Genomic DNA, 15,050 nt, shown 5'->3' on the forward strand with positions numbered 1-15,050 from the left:
GTGCTCTCAGTAAAGCTTAGTCACTATGATTAATCAAGTAGACGTGTCCTTTAGCAGCATTGACTGACACTTTCTCTGGAAAGATGTTGTATTTAGTGGCCTGGTTTAAGACTTGCCAACCAGTGACGGTAGGCAAGTTTGTAGGTGAGTCAATTGTACAATTTGACTTTGCAATCTTGCTTACAAAACTCTCTAATACGTGGGAGTTTGGAAAAAATGTACAATGCAGGCTAGATGAGCCTCCAGTAAGACCAGTAAATATTGATTCCCAACTGTGGCCCAGGGAAACTGAAAGGGATTTATTCCTGACTTGTGTCTCTCCAGTCCTTGTTTCACATCCTGCTGCACCACATGGATCTTTATAGAGCTTTGTGCAGGAGGCTTCTAAATGTTAAGAGGACTGCATTTCATGTTGCTTAGTGTCCTGTCCTTATCTCCAGGATCAGGGTTCAAATCCAGCCCAGAATAAAAGTCTGCAAAGATGCCATATTAAAAGGAGCTTGGGACAACCTCATCTTAATTCCTAGTAGCATAAATTCATGATATAATGCCTGCAATTCTGAATTAAATTGGCAAACTCATTTAGGTGATAAGGATAGTTGTGGGAAGTGGAAATAGGACAAGACCAGGACCACTTCTGTATCGAGGTAAAGGGGTATTGTTGGACAGGATAGAGGAAGCTTTTTACTTGATCCATTTCCTAGCCCTGACATCCCTGACTTTGTTTAAAAGAAGAATTAATGACACATTTTTAAACAAAATTATATTTTTTTAATGAGGAAAATGCTAATAGGAAGAAAAAAATGGACAACTAACTCAACTGGTTAAGAGTTGGTGCAGAAGCCAGATTCTTGTAGTTTCAACAATGAATCATGTTTAGTCCCATGGTCAATCACCCATTGACATCTGATTTAGGAAAGTCAGCTCATTTTAACAGGGCTCTCATTATGGTAATGATCATTCTCTAACGGCTCATTGTGCAAACCTGTTTCTTCTCCCTTTCGTTTGCTCCATTTTCAGTGATAGAATTCAGTCCTTGATGAGCCAGTTGATTTCTCTAATAATTATTTCTGTTACACACAGGTTGTTGAAGGAGTACCACTAGCAAATGGAAAGACACTTAAATACAGGATCAATGGTATGTACGTAATGGGGTTAATAAACATATTAAGAATAGGAAAATGCCATTAAGCCCAACAATCTGTCCCAGTTCTGAAGATCAAACCCACCTACTTCCCATATCCCACAGTTTCTTCTTTGTTCAGAAACGCATCTAATTGTTTCTCAAACTGCTTTCTAATGTCTGGTTCAAAGGCAACCTATTTCACAAGTTTTTATTTCGTAACCAGATTCTTCTCCTCCTTGACACAGAATTAATGTGCAAAGCAACGCTTAATTCAGAATGTTATCTGATTTAACTGAAAATTGAGATATTTGGTCCCACTATCCTGGGGGATTGAACTATCGAGAGAGATTTCAGGAACATTTTAATTGACACTAATTTTTGTGAAAGTTCTCAAATTTTGTGGCATAAACATAGGATCAAACTAGAATGATAGTGGAGGGTTAGAAGAAATGTGTTCATGTAAAAGGTTACTGGAATATGGATACATTACCATAAATGGCTGTTGAAGCTGGTTCAATTACACCATTTGAAGAAAGATATTAAAGATGATGGGAATAGAGCAGGGAAATGAAATTAGGTTTAGATAGCACTGATGTGAAGCTAGCATGGGCACGATGGACCAAATGGCCTTTTGTGCTGAGATTTCTACGACTATGAAACTGGTCTCGAGCGATTTCACAGCTATTAGTCATAGGACTGATGTTATCTTGGTTTAGAAGCTGTGTTATACTTTTTGTGATAGTGCAAACTTCATTTGCAGTAGTGTGCAAAAGATATTTTCCCATCCAGTTTTTCTTCCTTTCCCCCTCCTCTCCTTGTGGTGTCTTTTTCTGTGGTACAGTTCCACAGCTACAAGTACCCCTCCTTCGTTCCTCATGTGTAAGTCTAGATGCAGTGTTTTAGCAGCCTTTTTGGTCCTGGGAGCTCATCTGACTTTTATTTGCACACTAGGTAGCAGCCAGTAGAGGGAACCCTGGCCGTTAACCCCAACCCCCAGCCCTTAGCCCAGAGGTGCATTGTGCTGTGGTTTATGGGTTCTAAAGCTCAGTATTTTTCAAATTTGTACATCATTTTCTCCTTGTAATTTCAGTGCTGTTACATTTTGACTCTTTTGTGGTTTCCAAAATATCCTTTAACACCTTATCACTGGAGAGATTTTGAGTTATCTTTATTCCAGTTCTTTTTTTTAGGTCAAGGGCTCACTGATTAGCAGAGCTTACAATTAACCAGATAAACTACAGTAGAGCTGACTGTCATCTGACTCTTAGTACTATTCTGTTTCTTTATAGAATCCTGGATCGCTCTGCAGACTAGGGTGTGCTGAGTTAGTACTTTGACAGTTTGGAAAGGGCATGCTTATGTGAAATCTGTAACTCTCTTAACAGCAACTTGATTCTTTAAAACTAGACTAAAAGTAAAATGTTTCAAAGATGAAACTGAAGAGGTAACCATATGTTTAGGATCTGTTCAGCAATTGACTATAAAACATTATAGAGACGTTTAAGATGACTGCTGAGATTGCAGTGGTGTGGTACTGTGTGGTGTGTCAGTGTGGAAATGAGCAATAGTTAAATGGGGGAAGAGTGGTTCCATTTCTCCCTGCAGAGCCGTGCTAGTGCAAGAAGGAGCCAAGTGGTAACCAGATGTGTTTTCACAGAGGTAGGGAGGGGACTTTCTGGGTTACTCTTGCACAACTTCTGGCATCAGGTTCAGAATTACAACATTGGCATTGAACTGGGAACAGACCTGCTCTCCAAGTGTAGCCAGTTCATGGCCTGGGGAGAAATTATGCAGGTTTTGTTGCATTAAAAAAAAGTTGTTGAGGGACCACTGTGAAATTTATGTTTTGCTGAGGACAGAAATAGTTCAGATTTTTCACTGCTACACTGAATAAATTCACATGCTTATCTTGAAATGTAGTCCTTACAGACATTGCATATATAATTGACCATGGCCTGGACTAATATTCCGGAGTCATGAGTTCAAATCCCGCCACGGCAGCTGGGGGAATTTAAATTCAATTAATTGAATAAAAAATCTGGAATAAAAAACTAGTATCAGTAATGGTGGCCATGAAACTACCGGATTGTCGTAAAAACCCATCTGGTTCACTAGTGTCTTTAGGAAAGGAAACCTGCCGTCCTTACCCGGTCTGGCCTACATGTGACTCCTGGCCCACGGCAATGTGGTTGATTCTTAATCGCCCTCTGAAATGGCCTAGCAAGCCACTCAGTTGTTCAAAAAGGCAGCTCACCACCACCTTCTCAAGGGCAATTAGGGGTGGGCAATAAGAACATAAGAACATAAGAACATAAGAAATTGGAGCAGGAGTAGGCCAATCGGCCCCTCGAGCCTGCTCCGCCATTCAATAAGATCATGGCTGATCTGATCCCAACCACCAATCTAAAGAACACAAGAAGTCGGAGCAGGACCCGGCCACATAGCCCCTGGGCCCTCTCCGCCACCCACAGGGCATTGACCGATCCGAACTCAGCTTCATGTCCAATTTCCTGCCCGCTCCCCATAACCCCTAATTCCCTTTACTTCTAGGAAACTGTCTATTTCTGTTTTAAATTTATCTAATGATGTAGCTTCCACAGCTTCCTGGGGCAGCAAATTCCACAGACCGACCACCCTCTGAGTGAAGAAGTTTCTCCTCATCTCAGTTTTGAAAGAGCAGCCCCTTATTCTAAGATTATGCCCCCTAGTTCTAGTTTCACCCATCTTTGGGAACATCCTTACTGCATCCACCCGATCAAGACCCTTCACAATCTTATATGTTTCAATAAGATCGCCTCTCATTCTTCTGAACTCCAATGAGTAGAGTCCCAATCTACTCAACCTCTCCTCATATGTCCGCCCCCTCATCCCCGGGATTAACCGAGTGAACCTTCTTTGTACTGCCTCGAGAGCAAGTATGTCTTTTCTTAAGTATGGACACCAAAACTGTATGCAGTATTCCAGGTGCGGTCTCACCAATACCTTATATAACTGCAGCAATACCTCCTTGTTTTTATATTCTATCCCCCGAGCAATAAAAGCCAACATTCCGTTGGCTTTCTTGATCACCTGCTGCACCTGCATACCAACTTTTTGATTTTCTTGCACTAGGACCCCCAGATCCCTTTGTACTGCAGTACTTTCCAGTCTCTCGCCATTAAGAAAATGTCGGCTTTGCCAGCGACTCCCACATCCCATGAACGAATAAAAAAAAAATATAAGATGTATGGATTTCTAGATCAGAGGATGATTTCACATTGTGTTCTGTCTATGAAAATTGTAGTGTATGTTTCTGTGCAATAACCGTTTGCTAGAAATTGTTTTAAACCAGTCCAGCTGGCTAGTTTCACACTGATTTAAAATTCTGTTCAAGGCTTCTTTTCTCTACAGTGTGCTAGGCCTGTGCATCCTCAGTTTCTTGGACTTGTAAGGCCTATTGGCTATGGGGATGGGTCCAGTCTCTCTAGACAATTGCAGTGGTTCTGCAACCAGACAGATCTCGTGCTTGGCCAACACTTCACAAACGCTATTTGAAGGAGGCACAAGACTAAGACTGCGACAGTGCCATTAGGAAAATAGTAGATATGAAAAGAAAAGTCATGTGTACTGGAAATCTGAAATTAGAGAGGAAACTGATGGAAATACACAGCAGGTTTTTTTTTATTCGTTCATGGGATGTGGGCGTCGCTAGCGAGGCCAGCATTTATTGCCCATCCCTAATTGCCCTTGAGAAAGCTGCCTTGTTGAACCGCTGCAGGTTCTCCCACAGTGCTGTTAGGAAGGGAGTTCCAGGATTTTGACCCAGCGACAATGAAGGAACAGCGATATATTTCCAAGTCAGGATGGTGTATGATTTGGAGGGGAACGTGCAGATGGTGTTGTTCCCATGTGCCTGCTGCTCTTGTCCTTCTAGGTGGTAGAGGTCGCGGGTTTGGGAGGTGCTGTCGAAGAAGCCTTGGCGAGTTGCTGCAGTGCATCCTGTGGATGTTACACGCTGCAGCCACTGTGCGCCGGTGGTGAAGGGAGTGCCAATCAAGCGGGCTGCTTTGTCCTGGATGGTGTCGAGCTTGTTGAAGCTGCACTCATCCAGGCAAGTGGAGAGTATTCCATCACACTCCTGACTTGTGCCTTGTAGTTGGTGGAAAGGCTTTGGGGAGTCAGGAGGTGAGTCACTCGCCGCAGAATACCCAGCCTCTGACCTGCTCTTGTAGCCACAGCATTTATATGGCTGGTCCAGTTAAGTTTCTGGTCAATGGTGACCCCCAGGATGTTGTTGGTGGGGGATTCGACGATGGTAATGCCGTTAAATGTCATGGGGAGGTGGTTAGACTCTCTCTTGTTGGAGATGGTGCAATCACCAGCAAACATCCCCATTTCTGACCTTATGATGGAGGGAAGCTCATTGATGAAGCAGCTGAAGATGGTTGGGCCTATGACACTGCCCTGAGGAACTCGTGCAGCAATGTCCTGGGGCTGAGATGATTGGCCTCCAACAACCACTACCATCTTCCTTTGTGCTGGGTTTGACTCCAGCCACTGGAGAGTTTTCCCCCGTCATTGACTTCAATTTTGCTAGGGCTCCTTGGTGCCACACTTGGTCAAATGCTGCCTTGATGTCAAGGGCAGTCACTCTCACCTCTGGAATTCAGCTGTTTTGTCCATGTTTGGACCAAGGCTGTAATGAGGTCTGGAGCCGAGTGGTCCTGGCGGAACCCAAACTGAGCATCGGAGAGCAGGTTATTGGTGAGTCAGTGCCATTTGATAGCACTGTCAATGACACCTTCCATCACTTTGCTGCTGATTGAGAGTAGACTGATGGGGCGGTAATTGGCCGGATTGGATTTGTCCTGCTTTTTGTGGACAGGACATTAGTGAACCAGAAGGGTTTTTACGACAATCCGATAGTTTCATGGCCACCATTACTGATACTAGTATTTTAATTCCAGATTTTATTTAATTGAATTTAAATTCCCCAGCAGGATTTGAACTCATGACTCTGGATTATTAGTCCAGGCGTCTGGGTTACTAGTCCAGTAACATAACCACTATGCTACCGTATCCTCGCTGAACTACATTTAAAAAAAGAGGAGATTCATGTTTCAGGTGTGCCCTTTCATCAAGACTTCTGTGTGAGTGAGACTCAACCTTAACGTGTGTATTGAATTTCCCATAGGTTGGTAAATGATGATAATATGGCAAGTATCATTTTATTTTCTTTCCTAGTGTGCAATTCAACGAATACCATTTATTTCCTTCATTTTCTCTCCTAGCGTTCTATGCATTTCTGCTGTGCGCTGCTGCATTAGGAGCTGCCCTGTATAATGAAGTGAACCTGAGCTACATCTACGATAACCTGCTGCAGCTCGCAATCTCTGCAATGGTGTTCTCCCTCCTGTTGAGCGCTTACCTGTATGTGCGCTCCTGGCGCGTTCCTGCAGATGAGCTGGCCCCAGGAGGAAATTCTGGTAAGCGACTGTTAATGAAGTGAACCACGGTTATGGACAGCCACTCTAATATAATTTCCTTGCCCTTTCCCTCTATCCTTTTATATATTTATTTTCAGATACTTCTCCAGCTCCTTTTAAATGATATTAGTCACTGCCTCATTAGCTACTTGTGGCAAAGCATTCGATGTTCTAATAACCCTCTGTGTGAAAATATTTTTTGTAATTTCTTTCTTCTACTGATGACCCTTAGTCTATGCTCCCTTGTTACCAATTTACCAACCAGTAGAAATAGTTTTTCACTATTTTACTCAAAACATTTCATAATTCTCAAAACCTTTTTTAGATTAATTGGCGCTTGGAAAAGTTTGGGCTAATAAATGAAAGTCAGCACGGATTTGTTAAAGGAAAATCGTGTTTGACTAACTTGATTGAGTTCTTTGATGAAGGCAGTACGGTTGATGTGCATAAGGACTTTCAAAAGGCATTTGATAAAGTACAACGTAATAGACTTGTTAGCAAAATTAAACCCCATGGGATTAAAGGGACTGTGGCAGCGTGGATACAAAATTGTCTAAGGGACAGAAAGCAGAGAGTAGTGGTGAAGGGTTGTTTTTCAGACTGGAGGGAAGTACACAGTGGTATTCCCCAGGGGTCGGTATTAGGACCACTGCTCTTTTTGATATATATTAATAACCTGGACTTGGATATAGAGGGTACAATTTCAAAGTTTGCAGATGGCATGAAACTCGGATAGTAACAGACTTCAGGAGGACATAGGCTGACTGGTGAAATGGGCAGACACATGGTAGATGAATTTTAATGCAGAGAAGTGTGGAGTGATAGATTTTGGTAGGAAGAACAAGGAGAGGCAATATAAACTAAATGGCACAATTTTTAAGGGAGTGCAGGAACAGAGACACCTGGGGGTGTATGTACACAAATCTTTGACAGGATAAGTTGAGAAGGCAGTTTAAAAAAACAGATGGGATCCTTGTGCTCTATGCTTCTATTTATAAAGCCAGCAGCAAGGAAGTTATGCTAGACCTGTATAAAACACTGGTTAGGCCTCAGCTGGAGTATTGTGTTCAATCCTGGGCACCACACTTTAGGAAGGATGTCAAAGCCTTAGAGACGGTGCAGAAGAGAATTACGAGAATGGTTCCAGGGATGAGGAACTTCAGTTATGTGGAGAGACTGGAGAAGTTGGGGTTGTTCTCCTTAGAGAAGAGAGGATTAAGAGGAGATCTGATAGAGGTGTTCAAGATCAAGAAGGGTTTTGATAGAGTAAATAAAGAAAAACTGTTTCCAGTGGCAGAAGGGTCGGTAACCAGAGGACGCAGATTTAAGGTGATCAGCTAAAGAATCAGAGGCGACATGAGGAATCATTTTTTTGCGCAGAGTTGTAATGATCTGGAATGCACTGCCTGAAAGGGTGAAACAGATTCAATAGTAATTTTCAAAAGAGAATTGGATAAATACTTGAAGGGGAAAACTTTACAGGGCAATGTTGCAAGAGCAGGGGAATGGGACTAATTGGATAGCTCTTTCAAAGAGCCGGCCCAGGCATGATGGGCCAAATGTCCTCCTTCTGTGCTATGCCTACTATGATACTATCAGTGAAGCACGATCTGTCTTTTACAGAGCTATGCTGACTGTCCCTGATTAGCCATGTCTTTCTAGGTCATAGTTTCCTGGCCTATCCCTTTCCCCTTTAAAAGACATGTAACATCTGGCACAGTTCTGTTACTTAAGGTGTTTGTATAGTTCCTGTGTATATCCTCCCAAAGCTGCTTCAGTAATCTGGATCCATGATCAGTCAACAACCTCATTATCATTGTATCATGCGACTACCAGGATGGTAGAAGGCGAGCTAGCCCTGGTCATTTTAGTCTAGCAATTCCTATGGTTCATATCACCATGACCTGGTGAGTTTTCTGCATTTAATCTCATTAGCTTTTATAATACAGTGCCGTTCTGAATATTTAGCTACAATAATGGCTCTTCCACATCCTCAGTTACTCCTACAGTCTCACTGTATAAGCTGAGGCAAAATACTTATGTATCTCTGCTATTCCCTCACCCAAGTACAAGATGACCCTCATTTCTGCGTGGTCCCATCTCTTTGACTATCCTTTTATTTCTAATGCACATTTTAAAAGCCCTTGCTATTTCCCTTCATATTGACTGTCGTACTCCATCTTGGCTATTCAAATCCTCTTTCTTACTTCGCTTCTATACTTTGTACATTTTTACAGTGGTTTTTTCCCATATTAATCTCCCTAAGGTTTCTTAAATTTCATTTTTGCTCCATGCCCTCCATTATTGGAACCCCAGCTTCTGAGTCCTCCCCTTTACTCCTAGTCGGAATAGATTTAGTCTGTACCTTATCCATCTCTAGATATCTTCCACTGTTTTGAAGAAATAGCCTAGGAATGTTTCCACCAGTTAACCTTGAATCCACAAGTTCTATGAAAATACAGTCTATTAAAATAAAGTTTGAGTTTTGTACTACAATCCACATATGTTTAGTTAGGAGATGGCTTAATGGACCCTCAACTTGCTCATGGCAGGACAGCTTGCTATAAGGGCACCAGTGAGAGATACTGAGGAACACCCAGGCGTCAATTTTCTTCCCCCACCCCCACCTCCTTGCTGGGTGTAGAGGGTTACTGCAGACTATGCTCAATACCTCCCCACTGAGCAAGGTTCAAACCCACATTTTGTGCTCTGCTGTAGTGCTATATCAGTGAGCACCACTCCAATACCCTCTGTAATTGAATACTGACTGATCCACACACACAGTGAAGAGTTCAGAAATTAGTTCATGCCTGTAAGAGATGGAAGGTTCCCATTTTGTGGTATATATTAGTGATTTGGACTTAAACGTAAGGGGCATGATTAAGAAATTTGCGATGACACAAAGATAGGCCATGTGGTTTATAGTGAGGCGGAAAGCTGTAGACTGCAGGAAGATATCAACGAACTGGTCAGGTGGGCAGAAAAGTGGCAAATGGAGTTCAATCCGGAGAAGTGTGAGGTAATGCATTTGGGGAGACCAATCAAGGCAAGAGAATATACAATAAATGGGAGGATACTGAGAGGTGTAGAGGAAGTGAGGGACCTTGGAGTGCATGTCTACAGATCCCTGAAGGTAGCAGGACAGGTAGATAAGGTGGTTAAGAAGGTATATGGATTGCTTTCCTTTATTAGCCAAGGCATAGAATATAACAGGTAACACATTCTCAGGCACACACCGCCCAGGTAACCCACTCTCAGATACACACCGTCCAGGTGACCCACTCTCAGATACACACCGTCCAGGTGACCCACTCTCAGGTACACACCGTCCAGGTGACCCACTCCCAGGTACACACCGCCCAGGTGACCCACTCCCAGGTACACACCGCCCAGGTAACCCACTCTCAGATACACACCGTCCAGGTGACCCACTCTCAGATACACACCGTCCAGGTGACCCACTCTCAGGTACACACCGTCCAGGTGACCCACTCCCAGGTACACACCGCCCAGGTGACCCACTCCCAGGTACACACCGCCCAGGTAACCCACTCTCAGATACACACCGTCCAGGTGACCCACTCTCAGATACACACCGTCCAGGTGACCCACTCTCAGGTACACACCGTCCAGGTGACCCACTCTCAGATACACACCGTCCAGGTGACCCACTCCCAGGTACACACCGTCCAGGTGACCCACTCCCAGGTACACACCGTCCAGGTGACCCACTCCCAGGTACACACCGTCCAGGTGACCCACTCCCAGGTACACACCGTCCAGGTGACCCACTCCCAGGTACACACCGTCCAGGTGACCCACTCCCAGGTACACACCGTCCAGGTGACCCACTCCCAGGTACACACCGTCCAGGTGACCCACTCCCAGGTACACACCGTCCAGGTGACCCACTCCCAGGTACACACCGTCCAGGTGACCCACTCCCAGGTACACACCGTCCAGGTGACCCACTCCCAGGTACACACCGTCCAGGTGACCCACTCCCAGGTACACACCGTCCAGGTGACCCACTCCCAGGTACACACCGTCCAGGTGACCCACTCCCAGGTACACACCGCCCAGGTGACCCACTCCCAGGTACACACCGCCCAGGTGACCCACTCCCAGGTACACACCGCCCAGGTGACCCACTCCCAGGTACACACCGCCCAGGTGACCTGGATGTGCCGTGACCTGCAGAGCTATAGACCAGATGCGGGAAAGTGAGATTAGGCTGGGTGGCTTGTTTCTCAGCCGGCACGGACATGATGGGCCGAATGGCCGCCTCCTGTGCCGTAAATTTTCTATGATTTTAATGAAGTGAACATATCAGATCTACTTATTGTATGAATGAAGCACACATTGTAAATTTTTAATGTCTACATTGGTTTGCAGGAAGTTTTGTTTATGACTTCTTTATTGGACGTGAACTGAATCCTCGTATTAGAAACTTTGATCTGAAGTACTTCTGTGAACTACGTCCAGGCTTGATGGGCTGGGTGAGTTTGAAGGGTCTGCTGACTAAAATTATACGCCATATGGTGGCATTTTTACATACTGAATGACATTTGCAGGACTTTTTGGTTCTCCCTTCTCTGCTTTCCCACTTGTACACGTACCCACTGTCACCATCTATTGTCCTGCTTCCTGTAACTTTCCCACAGGAGGTGTGTGCGTGCGCTGGGGGGTCGGGACTGATCCTGATCACTGTTTAATCAAAGTGCTTCCATCTTCTAGTTTGTTCACCTATTGTGCCACTCCAACTATTTACAGTCCTCGGACTATACACCGGTTTCATGTCCAGCATTGGTAAAAACTTGTATATTTTACATTTTCCAGCACGAAATATTACAAAGTAGAACTTGAACCCTTGGAGAATGTCTTTTTCAGAATAAAGAGGAAATTGTAACCTTATCTCATTCATTTTGGCGCAACAATGCAGCTGTCTGCCTGGGAGGATTAATCATTTGTTATGCACCTGTAATCCACCCAATATAATGGACAAGACAAAAAACTCAATGCTGTGGCTCTGTTTTATGAGGTGCAGTAATAACCCCCAAGATGTAACTTTGCTTGGCTGGGTTGCAAAAGGCTGGAAAATCCTGTTGAACTGTTTCAGATTTTTAAAGTGATTATCATAGAATCATAGAATGGTTACAGCACAGAAAGAGGCCATTCGGCCCCTCAAGCCCGAGCCGGCTCTTTGTAAGAGCCATCAAGTTAGTCCCATTCCCCTGCTCTTTCCCCATAGCCCTGCAAAGGTTTTCCCTTCAAATATTTATCCAATTCATTTTTGAAAGCCAAGATTGAATCTGCTTCACCACCCTTTCAGGCAGGGCATTCCAGATCATAACTACTCGCTGTGTAAAAAAGTTTTTCCTCGTGTCGCATTGTTCTTTTGCCAATCACCTTAAATCTGTGTCGTCTGGTTCTCGACCCTTCCACCAATGGGAACTATTTACTTTATCTAAACCCTTCATAATTCTGAACACTTCTATCAAACCTTCTATCAAACTTCCTCTCAACCTTCTCTGTTCTAAGGAGAACAACCCCAGCTTCTCCAGTCTCTCCACGTAACTGAAGTCCCTCATCCCTGGAACCATTCTAGTAAATCTTTTCTGCATCCTCTCTAAGGCCTTCACATTCTTCCTAAAGTGCGGTGCTCAGAATTGTACACACTACTCCAGTTGTGGCCAAACCAGTGTTTTATAAAGGTTCAACATAACCTCCTTGCTTTTGTACTCTATGCCTCTATTTATAAAGCCCAGGATTCAGTATGCTTTTTTAACTGCTTTCTCAACCTGCCCTGCCACCGTCAAAGATTTGTGCACATATACCCCCAGGTGTCTCTGTTCCTGCTCCTCCTTTAGAATGGTACCATTTAGTTTATATTGCCTCTCCTCATTCTTCCAGCCCAAAAATATCACTTCGCACTTCACCGCGTTAAATTTCATCTGCCACATGTCCGCTCATTCCACCAGCCTTTCTATGTCCTCTTGAAGTCTATTACTATCCTCCTCACTGTTTATTACACTTCCAAATTTTGTGTCATCTGCAAATGTTGAAATTGTGTCCTGTACACCCAAGTCCAAGTCATTAATATATATCAAAAAAAGCAGTGGTCCTACTACCGGCCTCTGGGGAACACTGCTGTGCACTTCCCTCCAGTCCGAGAAACAACTGTTCACTACTACTCACTGTTTCCTGTCACTTATCCAATTTTGCATCCATGCTGCCACTGCCTCTTTTCTTCCATCGGCTTCAATTTTGCCGACAAGCCTATTATGTGGCACTTTTTCAAACGCCTTTTGAAAGTCCATATACACCGTATCAACACCGCACTGCCCTTATCAACCCTCTCTGTTACCTCATCAAAAAATTCAATCAAGTTAGTTAAACACAGTTTGCCTTTAACAAATCTGTGTTGGCTTTCTTTAATTAATCCACTCTTGTCCAAGTGACTGTTAATTTTGTCCCGGATTATCATTTCTAAAAGCTTCCCCACCATTGAAGTTAAACTGACTGGCCTATAGTTGCCGGGTTTATTCTAACACCCTTTTTTGAACAAGGGTGTAACATATGCAGTTCTCCAGTCCTTTGACACCACCCCCATATCGAAGGATGTTTGGAAGATTATGGCCCGTACCTCTGCAATTTCCACCCTAACTTCCCTCAGCAACCTAGGATGCATCCCATCCGGACTGGGTGACTTATCTACTTTAAGTACAGCTAGCCTTTCTAGTACCACCTCTTTATCAATTTTTAGCCCATCCAGTATCTCAAATACTTCCTTGTTTACTGTGACTAGTTGTGAAATCCTTTGCTTGTTCCACCACACCCCCTAGATTGGTCTCCCACAGTGGGGCAACCGGTCATCCAGCTTCCAGTTCTGCAATGAGAGGGGGTGTTCAGCCTTGGATTGGTGACTGACAACTCTCGTGTAGCCTCATCAAAGGAGTGCTTACCCTGTTGCTCAGGTGGAAGAGGTGCACTTCACAGTCATGTAAAGTTAAAATTCCTCCATAATTGTCTACAAAAATGAGATGAGTTGTTTGACTGTTGGAGGCATGCCGAGAGCTACTTTGAAAGTATGTGCGATGGCTGTTTTCTTTAAAAGTATTTTGTGGTGATTTTTTTGAATCTTGCAGGTTGTCATTAACTTGGTATTGCTGTTTGCTGAGATGAAAGTGCAGGGCCATGACATGCCCTCATTGGCGATGATACTGGTGAACAGCTTCCAGCTTCTCTATGTGCTGGATGCACTGTGGAACGAGGTATTTCTGACTCGCGTTAATCTTATTAACTCTTCAAATGCTGAGTTTCTTCTGCACCTTTTGAAGGGTGGCAGTAGACAACAATTGCCTCAGTGTCTGTGGGCTTGGGAGGAGAAAGTCAGCCTGATCAGGGTCTCATTAACCTCAGCTGGAAGTGTGCATGTGTAGACAGTGGTCCAGGATAGGATCAGGCTCAGCGGTGAAGCCTTTCCATGGCTGATGTTCACTGTCGGGGCTCATATATGAATAATGGTTGCAGGGCTAAGGTATCAGAGGCTGACTGGCACCCATGGAAAGTCAATGCACTCAGAAGAAGAGGGGAGCAATTTGCTGGAGAAAATAGCTGGGGTGGGGGTGTGGGGCACAGGGTGGAGAAATAATGCATGTAGGGGTTGCAGAAGGTGTTCCTCTGACAGCTCAGCTGGTTAGGTTGTTGAACCATACAAATTGAAGATTGCAGATTTCATCCCCTAGTTGGTGCTGTTAGCTGATCTCAACCATGAGAGGAGAAGAGCTGCAATTAACCTCAGCGACCTGAGTTAGGGGAGGGAAAATCATCCAGGGTACCCAATCCTGACGGGGCTCTCATGATGTCTGCTGGAAAGTGCACGTGTGTGGACGTTGAGTGAAGGCAGGATCTCGTTTGGCTGTGGTCACATAGACTGCCAGCACACATGAATGGCCACTGTGGTGTGGCTCCATAGGATGCCTGGTACCTGTGCAACTATCCCAGCACGCAGACAACAGATGGAAGGGAGATAATTGGCATGAGAGAAGTAATGCAGGTGGTAAATGATGAGTATTGGCTGTTTCTTCTCTTGCTTCTCTCCAGATTGCAGGTTTGAATCTTTTCCAGTACAGCTTTTCCTGTTCTCACTTCTTTGCTCTTGATGTTTAAACACAGGCAGCGGTTCTGACCACCATGGATATTGTGCATGATGGGTTTGGATTCATGCTGACATTCGGAGATCTGGTCTGGGTACCTTTCACATACAGCCTACAGGCTTTCTACCTGGTTAACCACCCGAATGAATTGAGCTGGCCCGTGGCTCTGGCAATCATTGCTCTCAACAGTAAGTGCATTTAGAGAACTTTTGGATCCATCTTTTCTCTTTCGAGTGGCTATATGCTGAATGCTGTGCAACATCACCATGGTGTGATCAGTCACATTCCAATTGTCAGATG

The 15,050-nt window shown here is 44.3% G+C and overlaps 1 protein-coding gene across 2 annotated transcripts in view; it reads left to right on the forward strand.

Annotated features, from left to right (window-relative positions):
* The window catches only part of lbr (lamin B receptor), a 69,221-nt gene that overhangs the window by 42,134 nt on the left and 12,037 nt on the right, over positions 1 to 15,050 (forward strand). For both annotated transcript variants that reach the window (XM_067985241.1, XM_067985240.1), the window contains exons 7-11: positions 1,084 to 1,138; positions 6,397 to 6,591; positions 10,987 to 11,090; positions 13,740 to 13,865; positions 14,770 to 14,938. In XM_067985241.1, the coding sequence (XP_067841342.1) occupies positions 1,084 to 1,138; positions 6,397 to 6,591; positions 10,987 to 11,090; positions 13,740 to 13,865; positions 14,770 to 14,938 (649 nt within the window). The remainder of the gene's footprint in view (positions 1 to 1,083; positions 1,139 to 6,396; positions 6,592 to 10,986; positions 11,091 to 13,739; positions 13,866 to 14,769; positions 14,939 to 15,050) is intronic.

Source organism: Heptranchias perlo, chromosome 5 (assembly GCF_035084215.1).
Source record: "Heptranchias perlo isolate sHepPer1 chromosome 5, sHepPer1.hap1, whole genome shotgun sequence".
NCBI lineage: Eukaryota > Metazoa > Chordata > Chondrichthyes > Hexanchiformes > Hexanchidae > Heptranchias > Heptranchias perlo.